Genomic DNA, 12471 nt, shown 5'->3' with positions numbered 1-12471 from the left:
CTCTCTATCTGACCATCTGTTGCAGGATAAAATGCTGTACTCATCTTCAATGTCGTTCCCAAAGATTCTTGCAATTCTTTCCAAAACCTTGAGATAAACCTCGCATCTCTGTCAGATACTATGTCTTTAGGCACACCATGTAACCTCAACACATTCTTCCGATAGGCCATAGCTAATTGTGCCTTAGTCCATGTATCTTTCATTGGCACAAAATGAGCTGACTTGGTCAGTCGATCCACTATAACCCATATCATGTTGTTACCCTGCTGACTCTTTAGCAAACCCACGATAAAATCCATAGAAATGGATTCCCACTTCCACTCAGGTACCTCAAGAGACTGAATCTTACCTTGTGGTCGTCGCTGTTCCCCTTTAACTCTCTGGCATGTCAAACAACGGGCCACAAACTCCGCTGTTTCTTTCTTCATCCCAGGCCACCAGAACGTCTTCTTCAAATCCTTGTACAGCTTGTCACCACCTGGATGTACCGAATATGGTGTACAATGTGCCTCTGTCATGATTGTCTTTTTCAGCTCCTCATCATCAGGGACACACCACCTCCCATCAAACCTCAAACTGCCATCTGTATGAATAGAGAATCTAGACACTGTCCCTTTCTCTACTCCAGCTCTCCACTCCACCATCTTAGGATCCAACACCTGTTTACCTCGAATATCATCATAAAGATTAGGCTGCACTGTCAAATCTCCCATGGCATCCCCTTTCTGGATCATATGTATCCCAAACTTCCCAACCTCATCTCGCAACCTCATCAAAGATATAGCTGTGCACAAAGCATGTACACTCTTCCTGCTCAAGGCATCTACAACTACATTGGCTTTCCCTTCATGGTAGATAATATCCATGTCATAATCGCCAATCAACTTCATCCACCTTCTCTGTCTCATGTTCAACTCCTTTTGAGTGAAGATGTACTTGAGACTCTTGTGATCTGAAAATACCTTAAAGGTCGCCCCATAAAGGTAATGTCTCCAAATCTTGAGAGCAAACACCACTGCACCCAACTCTAGATCGTGTGTAGGATAATTCTCCTCATAAGGCTTCAATTGCCTAGAAGCATAGGCAATGACTTTACCGTTCCGCATTAACACACATCCCAACCCATTCTTTGAGACATCCGTATAAACCTCAAAGTTCTCACTCCCCTTCAGCAATGCTAAGATTGAGTGTGGTCAAACGCTCCTTTAATGTTTGGAACGCCGTCTCACAACTCTCATCCCAACGAAACCTGTTCTCTTTCCTCATCAAAGCCGTCATAGGTCTAGCAATCTTGGAGAAATCCTTCACGAACCGTCTGTAATATCCAGCTAAACGCAAGAAACTCCGGATCTCAGCTACATTCTTTGGTGCTTCCCACTTGTAATCGCCTCAATCTTTTTAGGATCCACGGCTACCCCATCCTTAGAGATCACATGCCCCAGAAAAGCAACTTTTACTAACCAGAACTCACACTTGGACAACTTAGCATACAACTCATGCTCCCTTAAGGTCTGCAACACAATTCTCAGATGCTCCTCATGTTCCTCCGTAGTCTTGGAGCAGACTAAGATGTCATCTATGAAAACCGCCACAAACTTTTCCAGAGACTGACTGAAAACTCTGTTCATCAAATCCATAAACACAGCCGGTGCATTAGATAACCCAAAAGGCATCACCACATACTCATAATGGCCATACCTCGACGTGAAAGTTGTCTTTGGTATGTCCACCTCTCTAATCTTCACCTGATGGTACCCTGACCTCAAATCAATCTTGGAAAAGACGGATGCACCACTCAACTGATCAAACAGGTCATATATCCTTGGCAAAGGATACTTGTTCTTCACCGTCACTCGGTTCAGCTCCTTGTAGTCTATGCACAACCTCAAACTCCCATCTTTCTTTTTCACGAAAAGAACTGGTGCTCCCCACGGTGATACACTAGGTCTAATGTATCCCTTCTCTATCAGATCATCTAACTGCTTCCTGAGCTCCTCCAACTCCTTAGGACCCATCCGGTACGATGCCTTAGAGATTGGCACGTCCCCAGTTTCAGCTCAACACTGAAATCTATCTCCCTCTTCGGCGGTAACCCCGGAATCTCCTCTGGAAAGACATCTGAAAACTCCTCCACAACTGGTATCTGATCAACTGTCGGACTCTCTATCCGATCATCTCTCACATGGCACAAGATCATCGGGCACCCCTTCCTTAGATAGGACTTCAAGGTCACAGCTGCAATCAACTTAACTTTGGGTTTGACAACAAACCCACGATAAGACACACTAATGCCCTTAGGACCTCTCAAAGACACTTTCTTTTGATGACAATCTATCTTTGCTTTGTACTTCCCTAACCAATCCATTCCGGCTATCATCTCAAAACCGTCTAAAGGAAACTCTAGCAAGTCTACAGGTAGATCAACTTGCCCAACTATCATAGATGCATCCCTAAACAACCTCCCACATGTTACAGACTCTCCCGAAGGTATAAAAATTTTCTCACTTACAGACTCATACTCTCTCAAACCCAACTGTTTAACATGACTCGAAGATACAAACGACTGTGATGCCCCCGAATCAAACAAAACAAAGGTGTAAACACCATTAACAAGAAAAGTACCAGTGATAACATTTGCGTCGTCCTCAGCTGCTTGTTTCTCCATCATTAACAGCTTTCCACTGGTCTTCTGCCTACCTCCTTGGACAGTACTGGCTGAGGTAGTCGGCTTAGCACCCGACCCCTGGTTATTGTTGGTGTTGGTAACTGGTTTCTGATAAGAATTACCGTCATTACGGTTACCTCCCCAGTTGTTGCTCTGACCTCCCCGGTTGCTCCATGACCCAGCTGGTCTGTTACTCGCAAAACTCTGTGCCGGCCCCTGAGAAAAACTACCCCGTCCCGGTCTCTGGTAACCCCCACTCACCACGCTGGTGCACTCATATCTCTTGTGGCCTACACCGCCACAGTTAATGCAGGTCATTCCCCAACTTCCACCACTACTACCACGACCACGCCCGTATGAAGCCCCAGCACTAAACCCTGAACCAGAAGAATATGCTCTAGCCTGAGTGTGGTTGCCCTTCTTGTAGTTAGATTGGCCACCACACTCGCTCTCAGCCTTTCTTTTCTCAGCACCTCTCTCTCGGGCCATCTCTACCAACCTCTCAGCTCTCCCCACCCTCTCATAAGCTTCCTTAACATCAGTAAGGATCCCCACGGGTAACTTCTCCATTATCGGGGTCAACCCCTTCTCAAAGCTCAGAGCTAGGTTCTCATCACTCAATCCCATATCCTCAGCATACCTAGCCTTCTCATTAAACTGTTTGTAATACTCAGCCACAGACATCTCAGAGGTCATCCTGAACCTATCAAACTCCTTCCTCAACTTACTCCTCACATGCTCCGGCACGAACTCCCTCTTCATAGCTTTCCTAAACTCTTCCCAAGGAATAGCAGGCAGCCCTTGCTTCTCATATATATCTCTAGCATTCACTTTTACCTCATCCCACCACTCTTCTTTGCCTCCCTCAAGTAGAACGCAGCGACTTGTTCTACCCTCATCTTATCAGGACAATGTACCAAATCAGAATATTCTCCATCTCACGATGCCAATTGTCAAGAAGAATTGGCTCCCGGTCCCCCTTATACTCTTTCGGGTTAAATCTCGCTATGTAAAGACTGATCTTAGAATGATCAACCTCCTTATCTTTCCCCACTCTCTTCAGTGCCTCCGTAAGAGCATCTTGATGCTCCAACATCTTAATTATGTCATCAACGTTCATGCTCTCAGCTCTCGGATACAAAGCGGTTTTTTTTGGCGGTATCTTGAAACTATATAAGAAAAGGTAGGTATAAACATACATATCATAACCCAAAACACGAAAAACTGCCCCAGACCCACTCGATCGAGTGCTAAAACCTACTCGATCGAGTTGAGGCTACTCGGTCGAGTGCCCAACATACTCGATCGAGTGCCCCGACTCCAAACCCCAAACAGACCTTCTGATCTCTAACATACTCGACCGAGCTGACAAGCCACTCGATCGAGTGCCTTCTACTCGATCGAGTGCCCCTATGTACTCGATCGAGTACCCAAAAAACACGGTTCGACCATAAAAACGTCAAACTATCCACTCGATCGAGTTAAGCCCACTCGATCGAGCACCTCACCTACTCGATCGAGTGCCCCCCACTCGATCGAGTCATGCCGACTCGTATACGCTACCCACATGTTATCTCACTTACCCCAACATAATACGCAATCTTTATAATCTCGGCACTATAATTATAACTACGCATGCATATCTAAAATTTTTTTCATATAATCATTAAAGCAATCTACTTCATATTATCAAAATGCCACATTATAAACACCCAACATGCTTCTTCATTCAATTTACATACAAAACATATCTTTTTAACCTTTAACCATACTTTCAATCCTCCACTCCCATCATCCAACAGTTCACAACACATACCGTTATGTACACATTTGAACCAAAAAGGCAACACATACGACCTTGACACATATACCCCCCATGTGACCGGTTTAAAATTGCAGGGCGAGTTCGCGACTTTAGGACGTCTCCCAAGCCTTTGCATTAGCTCCTACAACTTTTACCCCGGGTTCATTTTAATTGACTCCCTATGTTCATTTGATTCATTAGTTACAGGTTTCAGGATCGTCGCTCTGATACCACTTTGTAACACCCCCATACTCCAAGTGCCTTACCAGGACCACTTAAGGCATTGAAGTGCTACCATCTCGGTTTCCCGAGGCAATGATAATCAAAAGACAATATAGAAACAACGTTTAGATAGTATAAAGTTTAGTAAATACAATCCAAAACCAACTGGTAAAATACGGTTACATGTTCTTAAACCAAATGTCTGACAACTAAACAAAATGTCTGACAAGCTACTCAAACTACAGCGGAAGACTCTATCATCTCGTGGTGACACATCCCAGCTAGCCCATATGTCTCGACTCATATCTGCTCAACAACTGCTCACCATCCCCGAATGGATCACCACAGTTTTTCAAAACAAAGACGGGGTCAGTACTAATCACACAATCATATATAATTACAATAAGACAGAAACCAACACATCTCAATCGTCACGTAACCGAAACTCCATAGTTAACTCCTCATCACTGACTACACACTAAAGTGTGTAGTCCTGCCAGAGTACCCATCGCAACAGGTTACTCCACACCGCCAGTGGGGGACCGCAGCCATTCCCACCTAAGCCCCGCTCATACCATAGAGTGATAAACCCAAATCCATTAATGTGCACATCCCTTCTGTGGCGGGTTCCACAGAAGGCGAATAATGGGCGTGAAGCCACTCCCGCAAGTGACCCCACTCAGCCAGGGACGCACCCGAAGACCACAGACAGATACAATCAATCACAACTATCAACAGTAACCAATTCCAACAACCGTCACAATACGAATATGATATTATACAACAATCGCAACCAACAACCAACACATTATGTGACTAATACTGAGTAGGAAAAACCCTACCTGGAATGCAACACACGCAGACGATCTCAACAGCTGTATCAAAAAGCCTCTTCTACGAATCCTCTTCCTAACACATCATCACATAATCACTAACCATACAAAAACAAACACAAATCCTCAATCCCCCAAAATAGGGTTTAAACAAACTTGACTAATTACTATAAAATTGGTACGTAGATCTTACCCTCGACGCAAGGATCACAAGGATGCAAAGAACGATGAAATCCGACCTCTCAAGCCTCGGGATTTGTCAATAACACGGATGGATGCGAAGAACGTAACTTGAATCTCTTTTCAATGTGATTAGGTTTGTAAAAGTGTATTATGAAGATGACGGAAAGATTTATATACTAATCCGTGTTATTGACAAAACCGGACAAAATATTACCCGTAAACCGAGCTACTCGATCGAGCAACTGACGTACTCGATCGAGTGCCCAGGCTACTCGATCGAGTACCCTACAGGCAGACTACTGTTTCTTAAATCAAAACACCCTTACTCGACAGAGTAAGGCCCACTCGATAGAGTACCCAGAGTCTCATAAAACCGTAGTATTACAGTGAAAGCATGGGAGAACTCTCGTACAACCACTTTATCAAAACGAATGACTATCCATATACTCGATATTTGTATAAGTACCCCCCCTCCATTCCAATCATTTATTTACCTTTTACATTCTTCATGAGAGGTATTTTAATCAAAGATAAATAAATGATCGGGATGAAGGAATTATATATAGTGGTATAAAAGTTTGAAATGCCTACTATTATAAGATAGCTGGCCAACTATCACTCTATGACTGTATGCCAAGTTTACAGGAAATTGGTAAGACCTTGCCATGAATACTGAACAATATATACCATGATTACATAATTAACCAAGTCTATATCATCTTTCACCAGTGATAAGTCCATTTTATATAGACTTTATCTCCTTATTTTAGCTCTAATATATTTGATTATTGCACTAACCTTAGTGATTTTATGAGCTAATATTGTATTCTAGTTGTCTTTGCATGGTTTGTCACATTTTGTAGGAACTTGAGCTTTTAGGAGCTTATTTCTAACAAATTTTCAAGTAACTAGAATCAAGGCTAATTGTGGAAGCAAGATGGACCATGGTAGGATATTATGGAAATGACAAGTCCAAGTATGAAGAATTGTGAAGTGGGTTGATGCACAAATGAAATCACAAGTGAAGCCCAAATTAAGAAGTCCACACAAACTCAACATGGGATGCTCAACTTTGGATGCTTATGGGATGCTAAATTGTGTGATTAACCAAAGGCTTAAAGATGGGATTAATGGCTCACATGGGATTCTCTAGGCAATTACTCAAGCAATTAAGAGAAAATATTTGGGGTCCCCTTGTATTTGCTCTAAGTTTCACCCCTCATTTCCTATATAAAGGGTGTAGACTTAAACACTTAGACACCATCTTTCTACACACTTTTACAAAGAAATTCTTTCTAAATTTAGCAGTTAGTTTAGGTTAGCTCTTAGTTAGTTTAGTTTAGATTTACTTTATGTTGTTTACATTTTCTATTTACATTACAAGTTATAAAACAATTTACATTTACAAATTATTTATATTACAAGTATTGTTCTTCCATTTCCATTTCCATTTCCAATTGCAAGGTAATTTCTTATTCATATTTTCATTATGTTTGCCATTTCATTTATCATTAGTTTAATTTACATTTCCACCGTGTTAGAGTAGTTTCTTTTGTCTAGGGAATGAAGGAGCCATGCATAAAAAGTATTTGTAAAATGTTAAATTAGGTTGATATAATATTGTCTAATTGTTTCTATCACATGTTTGCATCGTCACGTTTAATCTTTGTTTAAAGGCCTTATTCATTGATTAAGTTTGTTCATTCATTCTAAAAGTCGAGAGGCACGGAATTGAATTAGCTAAGTATGTGTAGTAGGACGATCTAGTCATGGACGAGAGTTTCTCTAGGACTCTGTATATGGTTGACACTAACATCGTAAGGTGGGTGTCTCTAAGCCTAAACAATTAACGATTTATCAACTCCTATGTTTAATTTGAGCATTTACATAATTTGCATGTATGACCCAACCTCCCTAGACATTTTATTTACTATTGTTTCATCACTTCAACCCAATCAATCAATCGATAATCTACCAAGGTAAAATTCAATCCATAACAATTAATTAATAACTCCCGTCTCCTTTGGGTTCGACCCCTAAGTACTACATTCATTTGTTGTCTAGGGTATAAATATTATCTTTGCATAGGTGTGCGATAGCCTATCAACCAGCTTATAACTTCTTCTGATCGCAAGGTAATGAAGTGATTATCCATCGTCAAGTTCAATTCTCCTGCAGCTCTGCAACTAACTGAGAATCAACTGAAACAAATAATTAGCACCATGACACTGTGATATTGAATTCACGATCAATTAGAGACTTTTATAGAGAAGATCTTAAAGAGGAGGAGACTTTTCTTTTTCTTTCAATTAATGGACTTGGGAAATTTATGAGCTTGCATCTATCTATAACTAATAGAATCAAGTTAGCTTTTAAGTTTAAACTATGGCTAAAATCTAAAAGTGAATGCTTGAGAATCTCCGCCAAAAACGTAGTTATAGTCTTATAGATGCAAAAAAAAAAATGTGTGTACCATTATAATTTTGGAGAAGGTAGACAGAGACCTTTCCTTATACACGGGAGTATAATATTGATCACCTCTACAGATTCAAATCAAATTACGCTAAGCTTTTAACATGGAAATGAATTTGGGTGATCACCTATTAATGGTGCTCCTTAAATAATGGTAGAAATGGAGCGTTTTTGCAGTTTAAGTGCCTTTGACAAATTGGGAGGTAACAAGGGTTCCATTGACGGAGCAGAATTCTTCTCGGAATGAAAAGTTCGAAATTCCCTTTCGATATTGCTTATAAAGGGCCGAAGTTCACATGGTGTAATAATTGAAAGGGTAATAAAAGAATTTATGAACGTATTGATAAAGGGTTAGCGTCTCCTCTATGGTATTCAGTGTTTCCTTATTCTGGCATTAAACATTTCCCTATTCAATGCTCTGATCATGCGCCAATCATCTTTGATACTGGTTTTTTTGAACCTCATAAACGCAAATCATTTAGAATGGAAGCCTGGGCTTTTGAATATGAGGATTCTCTTCGACTATTGAAGAAAGAGTGGTTTCTTCATGATAGAGGATCTCCGGTGACAAAACTTTCACGAAAATTACGAAGAACTCGCTATGTTTTCAAGAACTGGACTCTTGCTAAGCGAAAATCATGGAACGAAAAATGGTCTGAGTTTGATGAAAGATTAGAAGTTGAACTGGAAAAAAAAATTTAGTGGTCACAGTGAAGAAGGATATAAAAAATGGCATGATAGCTATATTGAATTTAATAAGGCTGCCACCCTCTATTGGAGACAACGAGCAAAAATACATTGGATCAAAGACGGGGATGCTGGTACTCGTTTCTTTTTTAATTCAGTTAAGAATAGGCATGATCGTAATTTAATTATTGGTTTGAAGAGGGCTGATAGCTCTTGGACTTTCGATAAGCAAGAATTAGCTGGTATTTTTGACGATCACTTCAAAGAAATTTATGGAGTTAATACTTCTCGTGGTACATTTCAGCATTTCAAGTGACTCGTCACCATTTGTTTGGGAATATAAATTCCTTCCTAACTAATGATCAGCAAGATTTTTTCTCTTCTAGTTTCACACGCAAGGAAGTTAGAACAGCCGTTTTTCAACTTGGATCAACTAAATTACCAGGACCGGATGGAATTCCTGCTCTCTTTTATCAGAAATTTTGGTTTCATATCAAAACTGAAGTTGAGGATGTTGTCCTTTTTATGCTTAATACTGGAAACATTTCAGCTGAATTCAATCGTACTGTTATTGCCCTCATCCCAAAGGTTACTAGTCCGGAGACAGTTGATAATTTTAGACCAATCAGTCTTTGTAACGTTATAATAAAAATCGTTACAAAGTGTATTTCTAATGATTAAAAAGGGTGATGTCTCTTCTCGTGGGGATTATCAAAATGGGTTTGTCCCTAGTCGACACATTCTTTGATAACATTTTACTGTCACATGAAATCTTGCATCATATCTCTAATAAGCGTTTTGGAAAGAGAGGTCTTAGTGCTGTTAAAGTGGATATGAGCAAGGCCTATGATCGTTTGGATTGGAATTTTATTAAATGCACTCTTCTTTCCATGAAGTTTCCGTCTAAATTTGTTGATCTTATCATGAATTGTGTCACTACGGTCTCTTATGAAGTTTTGATCAATGGCTCCTCAGGAAAGAGTTTTAGACCAAAGGCTGGTATTCGTCAGGGGGATCCTCTTTCTTCGTATCTCTTTGCTTTGTGTACGGAAGTTTTATCTCAATTACTATGTGATGCACAAGACAAAAAACTGATAAAGGGTATCCGAATTTCGCGTGAGGCTCCCCCTATTTCGCATTTGCTTTTTGCTGACGATTCAATTTTCTTTATGGATGCTAGGGCCTCGGATTGTGGAGCCCTAATGGTATTCTTAAATCAATATGGGGATGCGCCTGGTCAACGCATAAATGAGGCTAAGACTACTATAACTACGAGTCCTAATTGCACTCTTAGAAATTATCGGGATTGTCTAAAAATCTTAAAGGCACCTGGAAATAAAGGCATGGGTAAGTATTTGGGGTTACCGACAGATTTTGGGGCCTCAAAGAAGGAGATTTTTGCTATGGTTATTGATAAGGTTCGATCAAGAATTCAAAGCTGGAATAATAATTACTTATCATCGGCTGGACGACTGACTCTCATTAATTCAGTTCTCTCTTCGCTTTCTGTTTTCTCTCTATCGGTATTTAAAATGCCGGTAAGTGTGAGTTCGAAGATTAATTCTCTTCTCTCACAGTTTTGGAGGGGTGGAACTATTATGAAGAGAAGTCTTCACTGGTGTAGTAATCTTTTTATTAGTGCTTCGAAATCTGGCGGTGGTCTTAGCATTCGTAATATTGGATGTCTTAATCAAAGCCTTTTAGCCGAAATTGGATGGAAAATCTTGGTCAATCCTACTAGCCTCATTAGCAAAGTTCTTGGACCAAAATTTAAACTAAGCCCTGACACTATTTTCAGCTCATCATTTGCTACAACAGGGACTCGATCTTGGGGAGAACGTGGAATTCGCTGGGGTATTCAATTGTTACGAGAAAATTTGGCTTGGCAAGTTGGTTTTCCATCCCTTCTTGATGTTTGGAAGGATAAATGGATTTATGGATTGTCTTTGGGTCAACTTCTTGGCCTTTCTGATCATGAAATCAATGAGAAGCCATCCCTTAATGTGTGTCAATTGCAAACTGCTATTGGTGATTGGGATGTTGATGCCGTTTTTTCTATTTGTGGCAATATTATGGCCCCTTACATTCTTGCACTTCCTCTTGCTGCTGAAGACTTTGATGATAGTCTTTATTGGACCTTAATAAAAACGGTCAGTACTCGGTTAAAAGTGGATATGCGATGGCCTTCTCCCATGTTTGGGCTACCAAGGCTACAGATACGGATTGCAATCGAATGGCTGCTTTTTCAATAGCGTTTTGCAAAAAACGGTTATGGACTCTACCTATTCAGGACAAATGGAAAACTTTCCTTTGGAAACTTTTGTCCAACTCTCTTCCTATTGGTACTGAAGCTAGTAAAAGAAATCTTCCATGGAGTTATCAGTGCAAACTAGCTGCCTCTTTTGATAATCACTTGGAATCTTTAGAACATCTATTTCGTGATCGCTCGATTACATCACACATCAGGCGGGTTCCCATTAGGCATTCGCATTCTAATGGCGCAATATTTCTATTCAATCATGGGTACTTAATTGGATCACTTTTCTTCATAGGGACGATTCCTTAGATTCCTGCATTCTCTTCATAAGCACTTTATGGAGAATATGGTGCTTACGGTTTGCTTTTTCATCCTGATTCAGTTATGGGGTTATCTTCACAAATCAAGCTCCTAACAACGGATGCTATCAACAATTCCTCAGTTGCTAAGCGTCGTCTTTCCTCCTCTGCCAATTCTAATTTCGGGGGTTCTACTGTGATGGACTCAATTAAGAACCATCTGCCTTTCTTTATCATTAGCAATTGTCTATGTTTAATAATATTCGTCTTATGTGTGATGCTTTTTGGCATACGGATTTTAGGGCATCTGCTGGGTGGCTTTTTCAGGATTCGCATGGAGTCGTCTTTCATACTGGGCAATTTCGTTTTTGGCCAGGCTCTGCTTTACAAGCTGAAGCTACGACTTTTTTTCATGCTCTCAGGGATGCAACTAATCGAGGCTTCTGGCACATTGACGCTCAAACTGACTGTCTACGTCTTGTTCTTCATCTAGCTGACTGCACGGAGGTGCAACAAGAGCTCAAGACACTTTTACGTTCTATTTTTCATGTACTTGCTTCCTGTCATTGTTGTTCCATAAGTCACTGTCCAAGAATCTTAAATCGGACTGCTCATCGTCTAGCGACTTCAGCTATGCGATGATCTTAGCCCCTCCGTCAAAAAAAAAAAAAAGTTTACTAAACCAATATCCATCCAATCCCCTATTTACTAAATGAATAGGAGAAACTCCAACTTTTCCCGCCTAAAACATATTTTCTAGAATAATAGTGCTTGGTATTTTTAGCATATAGTATAGGTGTGGACGTGATAAGTTATAAATGGATATAATCTTTTTTATTTAAATATTTATAACATTTAATATTTCACATTCTACACAAATTTATCTCCGATCTTTTTAGGATAAGGACATTCTTTTTTTAATTTTAAAAGAACTTATTGATAAAAATTTATTGACTTTTTATGATAAGAAGTTGGGCTAAAAAATATGGTATAGTAAATATTTGTTAAATTTCATTGACTTTTTATAATAAAAATTTGCACTGACTAAA

General features: G+C 40.1%; 1 protein-coding gene across 1 annotated transcript; it reads left to right on the top strand.

Annotated features, from left to right (window-relative positions):
* Positions 1 to 9582: 9582 nt before the first annotated feature.
* On the top strand, positions 9583 to 12064 carry LOC141595473 (uncharacterized). The gene is made up of 3 exons (XM_074415440.1): positions 9583 to 11016; positions 11157 to 11389; positions 11725 to 12064. Exons 1-3 carry the CDS (start codon positions 9583 to 9585, stop codon positions 12062 to 12064), a joined length of 2007 nt encoding a protein of 668 aa, XP_074271541.1.
* The last annotated feature ends 407 nt before the right edge of the window (positions 12065 to 12471 follow it).

The sequence above is a fragment of the Silene latifolia genome, chromosome 8 (genome assembly GCF_048544455.1).
Source record: "Silene latifolia isolate original U9 population chromosome 8, ASM4854445v1, whole genome shotgun sequence".
In the NCBI taxonomy this organism is placed as follows: Eukaryota; Viridiplantae; Streptophyta; class Magnoliopsida; order Caryophyllales; family Caryophyllaceae; genus Silene; species Silene latifolia.
This window is presented reverse-complemented; position numbering and strand designations above follow the sequence as displayed.